This window comes from Wyeomyia smithii, chromosome 1, assembly GCF_029784165.1.
Source record: "Wyeomyia smithii strain HCP4-BCI-WySm-NY-G18 chromosome 1, ASM2978416v1, whole genome shotgun sequence".
NCBI lineage: Eukaryota > Metazoa > Arthropoda > Insecta > Diptera > Culicidae > Wyeomyia > Wyeomyia smithii.
The window spans coordinates 153,136,195-153,151,699 of NC_073694.1; the positions used below are offsets into that span (position 1 = coordinate 153,136,195).

Consider the following 15,505-nt stretch of genomic DNA (forward strand, 5'->3'; position numbering starts at 1 on the left):
GCCTTTAGGCGGTCTTCATTTAAACCTGCAATCAATACTTAAAAAATGTTTATAAAAATACATAGTGATTTTTTCGAAGTACGTCTGAAAATTACTAGAGGGTTAAATAAGTTAACTAAATTGATAACAGCAACAGTCATGTTGGTGCAAAGTTCAGGCTATATTTTGTTCAAGTATCTTTGTCCACTGAATCTAAAAATTATTAAGGTTTTTTTCTATTAAATCTGGGTTTTGATATTCTATGAATCCTTTTTAACTATCAAGCTTATCTTGAAAATTTGCAAACATTGTAACATTAAGAGATCACAACTCTAGCTCTGAGACATATTTTTTCAAGAAAATCAATGCGAAAGAAGGGTTAATGGGGAGCCCAAGTAAATCCACGCTTAAGTCCGTTGACATCGAATAAGCTAGAAGGAATTAGGTTTCGAACCTCGACAAAACAGCGCTTGATAAAACTTTGTAACTTCGAGGTTACGAAGCTTTCTCATATACACTAAAGTCACTTATTACAAGAGGATATGTAGCTCGTGAAAACCGTCTAAAAACTGTGTAAAATACACCGCGTTTATTTCGAAATCCGCGTGAGAAAAGTGTAAATCCGGAAGCTCTTGTAAAAACTTTAGAAGTCTAGTTTCCATGATTGTGGAATCTATTTCTGACCCAACTCGCAACCGCTTTTATATTCTTCGCACGCTGCCGCTGTTCAGTAACTTGGCGAATAAAGATTCATTATAGATTACAACCCTTCTCAGCTGAGATGCTGTAATGAGGAAGTCATCGACGGTTTGCTGCTGCCGAACTCCTCTTCCGCACTGGAAATCGCATTAGTTGATCCAATGGTGCTGTTCCTCCAAATCAACAATCTGTTGAAACGAAGTGGACGTTTACTGGACTTAGCTATTTTTAATGACTCTTATACTGTAGATTAATTCGAACCTTTCTCAGCTCTTCGAATTGACAATCACCACATGTCATCGACGTGAATACTCTTAAGCGGATCACCGAGAACCAGAACCGAGCTGACAATTTCTTCTTTTGAGGTTATTTTTGCCGTTGACTGAATAAAGTTGTTTTGTGGTATGCATTCTTAACATACAACATGATCGAGGTAGACGACATCTTCACGAGAATCCATGATGGAAAACTGAGCTGCAGCATTTTCGTAATGTTGTTCGTAAGTTTCGAAAGCGTTATGCAGAATCAATCAAAAATCGTTGGAATCTAAGTTTAATGGAGTCCCATTACAGCTGTGGCGTTTCATAGTTACATTGCTCGTATGAAGACTATCACTGAACGAAATCCTTCCTCGTTTTCAGCATCTACGAAACAGTCAATACTCAAATCGATTTCTTGCCGAGATAACCTTAAACGGCACCACAGCATCTCATAACGTTCACTAGCTTGCTTTCGACTGAAATTTAGAACCCCGTATCTTTTCCATCGCATCTAGTGTTTCAAAAGGTAGCGGTAGGTAGGTTTCTAGGTCCACTCATATTTATATTATTTATCGACAATCTGTGCTTTCGTTTGAAAACAGATAATCTACTGTACGCTAACGATTGTAAAATTTATTGCATTGTCTCACCTCGATTGCTACGCACTACTGAAGGATATATATGAGCTACAATCTAAGTGCCTTGAAAACACTGGCAAACTAGATTTCAATTCGATTATTCCATTGGTGCAAAAATTTTGCAACGCGTTGGTTCTATCCGAGACCAAGTTCCGAGTTTGTTCTATCGGAGATCAATTACTTCTGTTAGAACCTTCGCAGCTTGAAGATTTATTCGAGGTACCACCATCGACTCAACGACATTTTCGCTCTCAAGGCGCTGTATTGATTCGGAGCATCTTGGAGTATACGATATGCTTGTGGTCACCATGCAAAGCAAATGACTGGATTAAAGAAAGTGCAGCGTAGCTTAATCGGATTTGCTCTTCATCAATTGCCTTAGTCAAATCCAACTAGCTTGCCCAATTGAAAAAACCGTTGATTGCTTAATCCCACGCGTACTAATTTGCAAAGGCTTCTTGTATTTAAATTGCTTTAGTGGAATCTTTGTTGTGTAATATGTCATTTTATGTACCTTCCCGATAATTACATGGGAGCAATTCTCGCTGAAACCGTCCCACTGGTGACATGAGGCCTTTAAAAAAGGATATTTTTGTGTCTAAATAATTGAAGGTAGTGAAAAAATGAGAAAACCACATTGGTTAGTTCATATAGGTGGACCTTTTGGGAAAAAGTCGATTAAACGGTTTTTACAAAAATTTATCTTTTATTGATTCATTTCTCTTGAATTTATCATCGAACCCCCTGTAACCAACACATCGTTCTGAAGAGAAATGATAGAGCTTTCATTTGAAGTAGAAAAGAGTTGGCCACCATCTTGGACATCGCCGCCATCTTGGATTTTATCAGAAAAACATGTTTTTGAGTAAGGTCGCTACCACCGATTCTAAATCTAACATCACCATTAGAAAACTGGGAAAAAATGCTTTAAGATACATTCAGAAAGTTAGATGAGCATTGAGTTTATCTTGCCATTCTGGTCACTTTTCGAAATCGAGCTTCAAACAGTTCAACGCATGATGCGTTGAATATGTCGCAAGCAATGTATCGCTACCGTCTTCAAGCCTGTGTCTCTGAAAGGGTACTTGCCTAACGGTTCCCCTCAATAAATCCGGAACAACGGAAAATTTCGAGTTGTCCCGTACTGTCCCTAAAACAATGATAATTATGTGATCTTCAAGAATTGGATCATCAAGAATTTTCATTTTTTTTCGGTTCTAGAGGGATAAGGTACGCAAGTGTTAAAATACCCTATATATATATATATAGATTTTAAATAAATCCGAGAAATACATAGCGTAGAGCTCAAAATACAAACACATTTTATCTGCACAATGCACCAAATTTATATACCCTGCTATCTGCCTCTACCGACACGTACAGAATTTTGTTGTTCCCGGCGGCGCAACGTATTTTGCTGCACCCGAATAATCATATTGAATTCTGATATTATTGCTACTATACAAAACAAGAAGAAGAAGAATAAGGAGACAATTCGCGCTTAGGCAATTTGATTGTGTTCCAGTGGTCGCGACACGATAGATACTTACGCGTTAACCCAACACGCCCTACTGTGCGTCGACTGCTAGAATGAAGTCTTCACTTGACTTGGCTGCACACAAATGATATCGAGTTCTACTGAACAGATAGACGACGAGTGACCAACGCTCTATTCATACATTGCTCGGTGCAGTACTGTAGTCTGTACCAGCATGTTTTCCTTCGAGATTGATAACATTCTAACAGCAGAACGTAAAACTGTCTGATAATGGAGGTGGTTACGAACTTTTCGAAAAAGCTTCACCTTCAAGACATCAAAATAGTCTAGGCTCATAGAAGCAAACGTTAGTTGACCTATTGGGACGGGAAGGTTCTGTCATTTTTTTTGCCACTGCTATACAGGATATCACAGCGGGCAGTTGGTGTCTACTCATGAAGTCTGTGCCAGGCGTGCTCGCATGTGATTGGAACATTGTTCGTGAAAATTTGATCTTGAAACTTTCATGAAATTTTCACTGTTTAGCAATGAAATGATAATGATAACAGAAGAATAATAAAATTGTCCATCATTGTATCAATCCAACGACATATTGATATTAACCGTTTGAAATCTTTCATTCCGACGTTACACCTTGGTTTTAGTTTCCGCAGAATGTATCTCGATATAGTGCGGTTAGACGTAGTCCTACGTCAAAAAAAAACAACTGTATACAACAGTAGCAAAAATAACATCTAACACTAATTTGTTGAATTGCTAAACACGCTAAAATTGTTCTCCGTACAGGGAACCAAACATTGTTCTAGCAAAAAAAAAATCGTCGAAGAGCTTGCTCACAAATTACATTACACTCTAGGAGGAGAGAGGGAATGAAGAAATAAACAATGTGAATGGCGTGATAAGGGGTTAAATATACGATTTTTACCTTACGTAATTTGTGAACAGATCTAAAGTTACACAGGCATTGGCAACAAACAAACAACTGAGTGAGGGGCCCCTAATATACACTACACACAGACACACACTACAGGCTCAGCATATTGCGTTGATTTGATATTTGCCGCGCATCATGCGTTGAACTGTTTGAAGCTCGATTTCAAAAAGTGACCAGAATGGCAAGGTAAACTCAATGCTCACCTAATTTTTTGAATGTACCTTAAAGCATTTTTTCCCAGCTCTCCAACGGTGATGTCAAACTTTAAATCTATGGTTGCGAACTTGCTCAAAAACATGTTTTTCTGATAAAAACCAAGATGGCGGCGATGTTCTAGATGGCGGCCAATTTTTTCATGCTTCAAATGAAAGCTCTATCTTTCCTCTTTGAAACAACGTGTTGGTTACAGGGAGGTCAATGACAAATTCAAGAGAAATAGATCAATAAAAAGATCAAGAATTGCTCAAAAGTCAATTTTTCTAAGAACCGTCTAACCGATTTGTGCCCGAGGGGTCTAATAATATGGACTAACCAAAGTGGTTTTCTCATTTTTTCACTACTTTCAATCATTTAGACACAAAAATATCCTTTTTAAAGACCACATGTCACCAGTGGGACGGTTTCAGCGAGAATTGCTCATGGGCGTCATTTATTATTTGTGAGACGTTATCTATGGTACTAATAACTCACAGCATAGATTTTTTTTGTCCCTTCAACAGTGTCGATAGTGTATTTGGTTTCGATATTTCGTAACACGTTTAAAAATGATATGCTTTTTGTTTTTGCAGATGTAGTGGGGCATTTTAATGAAATGCTGTCTCTGAGCGATAGCGAGCACACTAGTAAATGCATCCAATGAAAAAAAACGTTCTGGAAGCCTGGCAAAATTTGGAGCAGAACGTTTTGGATACTTGGCAAAATTTGGAGCAGATATATATTTGGCTTCATCTCCATGTTTCAGAACGTACTGAATTATCTTTTCCTTCAGTCATGAGCACAACATCCTAGAAGCTTTCATTATCACCATAAAAATTGCTTTTTCGCATAATCAAAATTCAAAAAATGTCAAGTCCGAATCATGACAAGCAACATACTATATCATTGAAAATGGTCAATCCTTGTTGAAGCGCAAAATTCGATTGATCTGATTGGTCGTTAATATGATTGCTTCCCAAGCACAGTCGACAACAACATAGACCTTGCAATTTGAATGTGCTATTTGTCTGCATAAGAGTAAGGATGGGTAATATCGACTGAAATGGCTATCGATAGTTATCGATAATTTCCTACTACTATCAATCAGATTTTCCAATAAAATTTTCGATTTAACTGGAAAAAGGCTGAGGAAAAAACTGGATTCCAAATAGATTTAAAAAAAAAATGATTGTGAGTGTGCTTTTCTGTTATGGGGACTGAATCCAGTGACAGTTTTTTTTATATAGCAACTAAAGAGATAACTCTTCGCAAAAAAATACTCATTTTGATCAGAACTGTTTTGTTTCGGGCTTACATTTTGTTAAAATTATGGACTGAAAAATTTCCTCTAACAGCAGCAAAATTTAAAATTACACAATCAATTTATCTCAAAATTAAGAAAATAGAGCAACGTTTTCTTCCGTTACATCAGTGAAGTTCAAATTTCAATTATTTCTGACTTCGCTATCTTTTGGTGTCTAATTCTCCTAACTATTTTTACACTGCTACGCAACAGAAAATAAATAAAAAAAATTTGTCATGGTCTGGTAAAATCTATTTGTTTGGTTTTATCCCAACCATGTCGTGCAATCTTTAATTTGACCGTGTTTCGCGCGAGAAGATAGAATACTGAAAATGCTGTTAAGAGTTGTCAAAATTATTTATCAATCTACAAAATTTACGTTTTTTAAAATATTTCTGAAAATCAATCGGAGCTTCAGTGAATAAAAAACTGAATAAAACGGGCAAATATCTGAAAAAACTGGAAGATTTTGGGAATAAACTGTTTGACTGGATCACTTGAAAAAAACTGGAGGAATCCAGTTTAAACTGAAACATTGGCAACTCTGCTATCAATAACTATCAATAGGTTTTTCATCTCTATATAAGAGCCTGTTTCAGTCGAAGTCGCTCATAATAGTTCTAGACAGCGACAACAGCAGGTTCTCCCTTAGCAGCAGCAGAAGCAGTGCAGTGGATAGCAGGCGGATAGCGACCACCGCTGTGGCAAAGCAATGGATAGCACACTAGTTGCAGCGGATCTCAACATCGATAGCAGCTGGGTCAGCTGATGCAAGGACGGCGAATATCAATGGCAGCGTATAGCGGCCACAACTGTGGTATTGCTACGGATAGCGTAGCAGTTGCAGCGGGTATCAGAATCGATAGCAGCTGATGCAGTGAGCCACTTTAGTGAAATGCATTCTCTGTGCGATATCGGGTGTAAATGCATTCAATGAAAAGTTGACTCATTTTGACAACACATGAGCCGTTTAGTTTCGAGTGTTAAATCAGCTTTTCACTGTTTGTTTTATCACAAGGAATACTTTATTCGCACCGTCAGTGATAACGCCAAGATGTGATCGGTATCTTATTCGATATTGAACAACAAATGAAAAAATGACTGACACGCAAGCAGCCGGGTTATCTTTCTTGTAAAAGTATTCTACTACATCCTTGCGGTCGTGGCTTTGCACACAACCCTCGTGTTAATTTTTAACCACGACTAACTTGTGAAGAGGTTTGTGAGTTGACATATATTTTTAGAGCCAAAACGGTTTGTTTGATCAGTGTGACATCTTGGACAAAGTTTGAGATAAAAAATCCATCTCTCCGAAAAAAAATCTCAAAAAACTTCTTTCAAAAAAAAAAATGTTTTTATGTTTTTTTTGTTTCATGTTTTTTGTTTGTTTTTATTTTGAAAGGACAAAATTATTACTGAGTTCGTAATAGTATCTTTGAACTTCTTCAAAGACACTATACCGATCATAACAAACCATTAGGATGCTAGAGGATATTTTTTCATGCAAGCCTTTATATGAGCATCAAATCTTGCATGAAAGCTTGTATGCATGACTGAGTGGACAAACAGTGCTGCTTTTCCCATCATTAAAGTTTCAAATGCAATGCAATTCGGCTAACTGGAAGATAGCTGCCTGAATTCCAAAATCAAAAAAATCAACCATGGAAGAAGTGGTAGAGATTTTGGCATCAATCGATCAGAATTTTTTAACGATTCAGTTGTTGAAAAAACTGGTAAATAACATGGGTTGTTTGAATCATAACGACCAACCAATCACAACCTTACTTCCCAAGCACAGCCGACACTGAAGTATAACTCCGATCTGACTTTGGAACGATTTGTTGTTATTGTTTTACGCTCGAGTATACACGCCACCATTAAAATTTATGAAAGCTATCACTCAAACATTTTACCATCATTTTCATTCCGAAACCGTCATATGGATGCTAGGTGCTGATCACGAAAAGGAAGATAAGGCAAAATAATACCTTCCATCTCGTGCCGAGTTTCACCCGTAAGTCTGGCGACTGTTAAGAAGGACAGGGTAGCTGCAAAAGTGCCAAAAATGACTAGAAATCCGACCCGAAATAACAAGAACACTAGAATTATGGTAACTGGCACCTTTGGAGTTTTTTCCCTCACAAAATGTTGCTGATAACGATAAAAGCCATACAAATAAGCTTATAGTCGATTTCTCGCTGATTTTCTTAGCGTTAATTTTTCAACCGCGGTCGGTGCAGTTTTCGAAAATGTTTTACTTTTATTTACTATTTTGCTTCGTAGCCACAAGGTTTAGGTTCGAATCTTAGTAGAATAAGCCATTCGTTGGCAAAAAAGGACTTTAAGTATGGGTTTATTCTCAGGCTCTTCCACACAAAATCTTCTTTCCAGACTTAATAACCACTGGTCTAAAGCTTCGATAATATCATAGACTGTAGCACGTTATACGCCGTTAGAATGATAGCTTGCAGGAGGATATGATAGAGTCGATAAGGAAGGAAGTAGGTTACTAAGTCTAAATGAGAAGAGATATAGTACTATAACTTCCCTTCAGACTTTTAATTACCGCAATTAAATAGCACGTTGTACGCTGTTAGAGTGATAGCCTGCAGGAGATTACTTAGTCTGAAGGAGAAGACAAAAAGCACTATAACACGGAGCAGGTTACTTCTCAATAAGTAGCCCTGCAAAAAGGGTAAAAAAACAAAAACAAAAATGTGCGAACAGCAAAAACGTCTGGAGTCCGGACAATGCCACAAAAGATCAAAAAATTACTGGCCGCAGTGGGGTCCATACAAAAAAACTGACAAAACCTTGATATAAAAGGTACCATTCAAACATTTTACCAACATTTTAATTCCAAGACCGGTGACACACGGACGCCAAATTATAGTTTAACAGTGATATCAGTTAGCAAAGCAGTTTTGTTTAGTGAATAAACGAATGTATTGAGAATTCGTACGAACATCTCTGTCCTCGCAATGTCTCATCATAGGCAGAAGACGATTTCTCCGAAGCATCGAAATATGGAAAAAATATCGTAGTCCTACGTCATGCCATCGTGCCTTGGATATCACCCTCCTACTAATTTTTTATTCTTCTGTTGTTTGATTGGGCACTGAATATCAGAATATAAGACTCTGAAATCTTTCTTACTGAATGGAAAATGACTCCGGAAGTCAATGTAAGTACTTAGTTAATTCGGAAAGGGTCTTTGGAAGGTCAATAGAGCTAATACCTTCTAGATCCCGAAAATAACATGGTTGCAGAAATTAACGATAGCTGCAACTGTCTTCTTTCCAAATTATCACTGCCACACAGTGTGATCTACAAATAGGTTCCTCACACATACTCATATTTTTTCAAGTCTTGAAATCAAGGTTCTAATTTTGTTCTTAGACAACGATTTAGTAGAGATCGTACCTCTTAAAATTCTATTGAATTTGGTGAGTAACTTTTACTGCAGAAATAATTGTAAAAGTTACCTTTTAAAATATTTTATACCGAAGCGAAAGATAACAGAACTGGTAGGTTTTTTCCTTGCTAAAAATACAGCCATAATTGTCCTATATTCATGAAAAAACTCATTTTGTAAATGACCAAATCAATAAAATAACCAAAGTGAAAAATAATAAACCGAAAAATTGATTAACTGCTTTGACTGGCTAATTGACCAAATCTATAACGATGAAATTAGAATCGATAAAATATTATGATAAAGCTTAGCATATCAATTCCCGACTGTTCTCGAAGTTTCACTCATCTTAATTCACCGGCAAACTACGTTTGATTTGCCGACTATTAGCCTTCGACGGAAAAATATTCGCCACGCAGTGGCATTCCTACACAAAAAATCTGACACAAGCTTGGATACAACAAACGAGAAAACAGGAAAACGCTACCTACCGTCGAATATTCCGCTGTATGGACTGCTGAACGGTCGTCATGTTAACCGCATTCTTGTCGCCCGGTTTTCTCGCGTCAGGCCGGGAGCTGACGGCCCGTTCCTCGATCATCGTGAAGGCCTGCCTCCTCGGTAGCGCCGCTGTACTGGTTGGCCTCTCGAACACCGTCGGCTTGCTGCGTATCGACTGTGGACTTGGCTCGAACCCGGAGTCCTGGTCTTTACTGCTTTGGGCTTCCTCTTCCGGTTCCTTCGGTCGCACTTTTCGCTTCGGTTTCGGTCGCTTCTTCTTATCGTCCACATCGGCGGAGGTTTCCGCCGCTTCACCATCCAAATTGACGAAAAAGCTTCTCGTCATTTCAATCTTCTGCTGATCTATGGCTGCCGCCGCCGCTAAAGGGACAACGGCATCGTCTTCTGTGCGAACTTCTTCTTCCTCAACATGCTCAAGCACGGATTCTTCTGACCTCGTTAGCTTGGGTCGCTCCTTATCGAAACTAACTTTCTTCTTCGCTTCCTCTTCGACAGGAACTTCTATGGGAAGAACTTGATCTTGGCTCTCTTTCTGTGCCGGTGCTTCCGGAGTTGCTGGAGCGCGCTGGTCTTCTTCGGGCAGCTTTTCTGGTGGCTCGGGCAAATCTGCAGATGGAACTTCTGCAGCAGCTGGTTCAGGTTGTTGGGCGGGTGGTTCTTCTTGCGGTACTATTGCCTCGTCTGGTAGTAGCGTTGTTCCAACTGGAGACGTAACCTCGACTGTAGGTTCCGGGGGAACCTGTTGCTCTACTTCTATCACAACGGGCTCCGGTGTTGGCTCTGGTGGTGGTGGTGGCGACGGAGGTGCTTGCTCTTCGATTGTTTTTCCTTTCGACACTTTCTTATCGGATGAATCGGATTTGGACTTGCTCGACTTGCTATCCTTTGTCGACTTCAATTTCGCTCGACCACTTTTTGAAGCTGCGGGTTCCTCGAGTACCTCAAGTGTCTCGTCTCGAACCTCGGCTATAGTTTCCGCTTCAACCTTGCTCTTTAACTTTCCCACCCCTTTCACTTTTTCTGTCGTTTCTGATTCGCTTAATCCTTCGTAGTCGGATTTGGTCTTTTGCTCGATGGTGTAAGTAGCATCAGTGGCAGCTCCATCGTCTTCTGTTGATTTGGCCATGACGTTCGGAGCTGAGTGCACCACTGCTTCAGTCACAACTTTTTTCCCCTGTTGATGCATCTGTTTTGCCTCTTCGTCACTGGGAGATTCAACTCTTTTTGCAGCCACTTTACCTTGCACTTTCCCCTTTTTAGCATTTGCTTTAGGTTTTTTTGTTGACTTTTTAACGGCTGGTTCGGACGATTTAGCGTCTGTTTCTTTTCTAATATTAAACTCCGCTTTCGGCGGAGTTTTCGGCAGTGATTGTTCCTCTAAAAAATCCAAGGCACCCAAACCAATTCGTTCATTCGGCACGCTTAACAGTGATGATTTGCCGCTCTTCGCTGACCTTGCGGAACCTCCGAAACCATTCTCCGGCAGGGAATCATTTTCTGATGAACCACTGTGTACCTGTTTTAGCACTATTCTGCCACTCCGTTCACCTGGTTTTCGTGATTCCCGCTTTTCCGCGTACATAAATTCATACTCCTTCAATTCGTTTGCATCCCGCTCTCGATGGGATCGATCCTTCGCATGGGCAGATTTGGACGAATATTTCTTGTAACATTTGTGCTTACGTTTCACATGCTTGCAGCACTCATCTGAAGACGTTTCGCTGGTGGAAGAAGACCCCGAGCTGCTGACTCGATGGTGTCTGGAGTGGTGATGGCGGTGACTGCGGTTCAGTTCCACATTGCTACGAGACCGGCTAATATCCGTTGCTCCCTCCTTGTAAAGATATACACTGTCACTGCAGCTGCTCGTGCGTCGAGCTCGATGACTCCCTTTCCGCTTATGTCGACTCTTTCGGTGAGACCGATCGCCTTCGCCATCTGACTCGGAGTTCGAGTTCAAATACACGATGTACCGCTTGGACGTCTTAAGATCTATGAGCTCTTCTTTCTCTGTAAGCTTCAGTGGTTCCACTTTATCAATGTCTGGAAGAATCTTCTGCTGGCGTCCGGAGAGACGTAATTTATTGGCTGGAAGACCACCTTGCATTTGCAGAAACTTTGCCGTCGAACGGAAGCCCTTAGCCAGGGCATAGTCCAGAGGGGTAAGAGGAGGACTTTTCGAGTTTGGTCGGTACAGGTTGTTCATCTCTGCCCCAAGTTCTAGTAGTAACTTGCACAAGTCTACATTGTCGTGTCCGGCAGCGATATGTAAAAGCGTTCTTCCGTCGTTACTGGGTGTGTTAATGTGTTTGGGTTTCATTTGAAGTAGCCACTGCACTAGTTGACGTCGTCCTGAGCTCGCTGCATCGTGAACCGGAAAGTCACCTTTTGCGTTTCGTAACCAAAGATTTCCTTTTTTAGTGTACAAAATTTTCACTGTTTCCATTTGGCCTTTCGCACAGCCACAGTGGGCCGGAGTTCGTCCCTTCCTATCCTGTCGATTGGGGTCCGCTTCAAGTTTTAGTAAAAGAGAAGTTGCATCCGCATGTCCTAGAGTTACCGCGTAATGTAAGGCCGTGCATCCGTTTGAGTCGATCTGATCCGTGTGGGCTCCACAGAGATTGATGAGAGTGTCGATGCATTCCGTGTGACCCCGAGATGCTGCACAGTGTAAAGCAGTTAAGCCATCCCTGAAACAAATACTTGGATAAGTGTACTGTGACAAATAGTCGAAATATGATGAGACATACTTATCGGCACTTTCAACATGTGCACCGGCTTTGATTAAAGCCAGGACAGCTTTGGCAGAACCGGCCGAGGCAGCCCACAGTAAAGGTTGCCGACCATCCTTGTCCTCTACTTCTACCGAAGTATCCGGATGGACCAGCAAAGTGTTCAGAATATCCAATGCCAGTTTGGCGGAAGCACGGGCGGTTTTGCCCTCATAATTGGCACCGCACATCTGTGCAGCATAGTGAAGCGGACTTCCTCCGTTGATATCCGGTGTGGAGACATCAGCACCAGCTGATAGAACCGTTCGCAGGGCTTCCACTTCACCACAAACTGCACTTGACCGATTCCATAAAAATACGCAATTCATTGAGAGAAAAAGAAAACAGACATGAAAAAAGCAACAATGTTACAGATATCGATTAAACATCGCTAGCACCGGCATTCCGAAGCGCAAAGATTTATGACCGTTCCACTTCATAGAGACAAAACAAAAAAAAAGAACTGAGTGAAGGCCATGTTCGCTCAGATTCATACTCACCCGTTGCCCAATGCACGACCGAGTGTCCTTCATTGTCCAGTGCGTTAACATCGGCACCGTTGGCCAGCAGCAGATTGACGAGTTGCAGATTTCCTTGTATGACAGCCAAATGCAGCGGTGTAAAGCCGTCCTCGTCGGCGGACTCTACCAGTTCCGGAGCGACCATTGCGACACTTGCTGCAGCAACGACGTCTTTCGAATTGCTGGCGTAATGCAGAGCCCCTCGGTTATTTCGATCCCGCCGGTGGACAACGTCTGGCTGTGGGGAAAAAAAAACAGAATAAAAAGTCGCTATTAAAGTTTTACTACTGGGAAAAGATACTTTGATTTTAGAAACTTTGTTTAAACGCACAAAAGAACTAATTATTTCCAGTCGGTTTTCCTACACAAACAACCGTTGTTGTGCTTCACCGTCTGAGTACCGTCTGAGCTGTTGTTTGGTGAACGCCAGTGGAAGGAACAATGTCGGTGGCGCTTCCAGAGCAACCACCGTTGTTTGCGTCGCCACTGACATCACCAGGAAACACATCGAAAGAGCGCGTGGCTCGTTAATTTTTGAGGAATCGCATGCATGGTTCCCAGTTTCAAATTGTGGTACTCGCGGTGGAGTTTCGCTCGATGAAAACTTGTCACTGTCAACTTATGCATTGTGAATAATATCTTTTCCATGTGAGCGTTCCGTTCTGTTTCCTTTCAAAAGAGGTGTTTTAGTAATTTGAAATTCATGCCGCTATACAGTATGCTAGTATCTTAACTAACATGTTAAGTAAAGTGTATATTAACATTTAAAAATTATTCTGAAGTAAAGTAAGTTCACTATAATTCATTTCTTTTCCAGTTTTAAAAACCATATACCTACATTCGACGCGGACAAGAAAATTTTTGTTTTATTTTTAACTTTTTATTCATGGACGTTCATCAAAACATTGTTCTTTTGGAACAGAAAAGAGCAAAGCAGAAATTGATTCCAAATATTGCTGTGAATAGTTTCATAGTTGAAGGAAACTAAAAACAAAAATAATTTCAAATGTTCCTGGAAATTTTCGCTTAGAACGAGCTGAAATGTTAATTTACTATTAGCTATGGTGTAAAATTTAAGACTTCTCTTCAAACTCACGAAGATTAGTTTAATTACAAATTATGCTTTGAATGATTGAGAACACTTTTAAACGCAAGTGAAACAACACAATAGACTCTTGAATCAACTCTAGAATGACTTCTAATGGAACAAAATTGGATACCATGTAGAAAAAAATTAGCTCAAAACTCCCGGAAAGAGCTTCTAAAGAACGGAAAAGAGCAGTTCCAAATAATGATCCAGTTCTATTTTTTTTTATTGTCATTCTTGAATAGACTGAAACTTTGCAAAGACGTTTCTATGGGAAAAAGCCGTTTTATGCTATTGGTTTATTTTTTGAAACACGATTTTTGGGCAGGTATTGATGATTAGAAATATTTTCAGAGCCAAAACGATTTGTTTGATAAGTGTTAGTCTTCGGCAAAGTTGTAGACAATAATTTTGTCCCACCGAAAAGAATATATTCTCTGAAACTACAAAAGTTTTACGCGAACAATCGAGACCATCCGATTATGGAGATATCAAGAAAAAAATATTATAATATTATGAACGTTTTTTTTTGACTTGTTTTTGTATATTTTTCTTAAAGACGAAATAATTACAAAATTTCAGTCAAATAAAAAATGGTAAATTAAATTGGTTGCGCTATTCTCAAATAGATAAAACAAAAATTTATTCCTATTATAGTAGTAAATCTCTCGTAGATAAGAGACCAAAAACAAAAAAATATTAATAACAAAAAAAATATTTGAATCAGGTTAGTGTAACATCCCTAGTAACAATATTGGTTTATCAAATTTTTATAGCGCTCAATAAAGCCAAAACAGCGCTATAAAACTTTGATAAAACCCGTTTTGTTACTTGGGATGGTAAGTAATTATCGTATAGAAATTAATACTCTAGGACATTATTTACCCCCGGACCTGACGGTAAGAGAGCCGTTACCCTGTGTTATGTTAAGGAAAGGACGAAAGCTGTTATCAAATTTTTTTTTTCCAAACTAACCTAGAAAACTTTAATACATCTCTCACAGGTAGAAAGGAAGCTTACAGAAGTTTATGCTGAAAATCATCACTAAAATACAGAAGAAGTCGAAAAGAAAATAATCCTGAATATAATTTCAGGTGAATTAAAAGACGCTATTCATTAACGTCAAAAATCTAGAAACGCATCTGTAGATAAGAAACATTGACTTCGCGTCTCAAAGAAAATGGTCGTACATAGCATCTACTTCCAGCATACACACTTACATTAAATCACCGAATTCGTCTTTTTTCACCCACTTTTCAACAGCCGAGCGCTCGGTAAAACGTTCGGTAATATAAACCACTACCGATCGATCAGTTATCAAAATTTTGTTGCTTTCTGTCATTATTACCGACCTAATTTGTGAAAACGGCAAATAAAATTAGTTGCCAAAACCACCGACCAAATCTGTAAGTTGTGTAAGACAATACCGAAAGATCTGTGATATTTGTTATTTTTTCACTTTTGATTATTTAAGCAAACCAGAAATATGATGTAACATTGTTTTGATAAAAAAATATTTTTATTCAAATATTATTATAAATTTTACCTATTTAAAATTAACAAAAAATCAATAATCGACGCTCGCCGCACCGAATTTGTCAGGGTGAAAATCAATCAACCTTCATGCCAGTTGTGCTCATAGTTTCAAAGCCGAAGATCTTCCGCGTGTGTCCATTAACAAGG

General features: G+C 39.3%; 1 protein-coding gene across 5 annotated transcripts in view; it reads right to left on the reverse strand.

Annotated features, from left to right (window-relative positions):
* The window catches only part of LOC129728155 (ankyrin repeat domain-containing protein 12), a 267,340-nt gene that overhangs the window by 32,475 nt on the left and 219,360 nt on the right, over positions 1-15,505 (reverse strand). For 3 of the 5 annotated variants that reach the window (XM_055686583.1, XM_055686570.1, XM_055686577.1), the window contains 3 exons: positions 12,715-12,973; positions 12,194-12,506; positions 9,413-12,133 (listed from right to left, as the gene is read on the reverse strand). In XM_055686583.1, coding sequence (XP_055542558.1) covers positions 9,413-12,133; positions 12,194-12,506; positions 12,715-12,973 — 3,293 coding nt within the window. Of the gene's footprint in view, positions 1-9,412; positions 12,134-12,193; positions 12,507-12,714; positions 12,974-13,036; positions 13,135-15,505 lie in introns of those variants that run through there. The other 2 variants (XM_055686589.1, XM_055686592.1) reach the window with 2 other exon arrangements.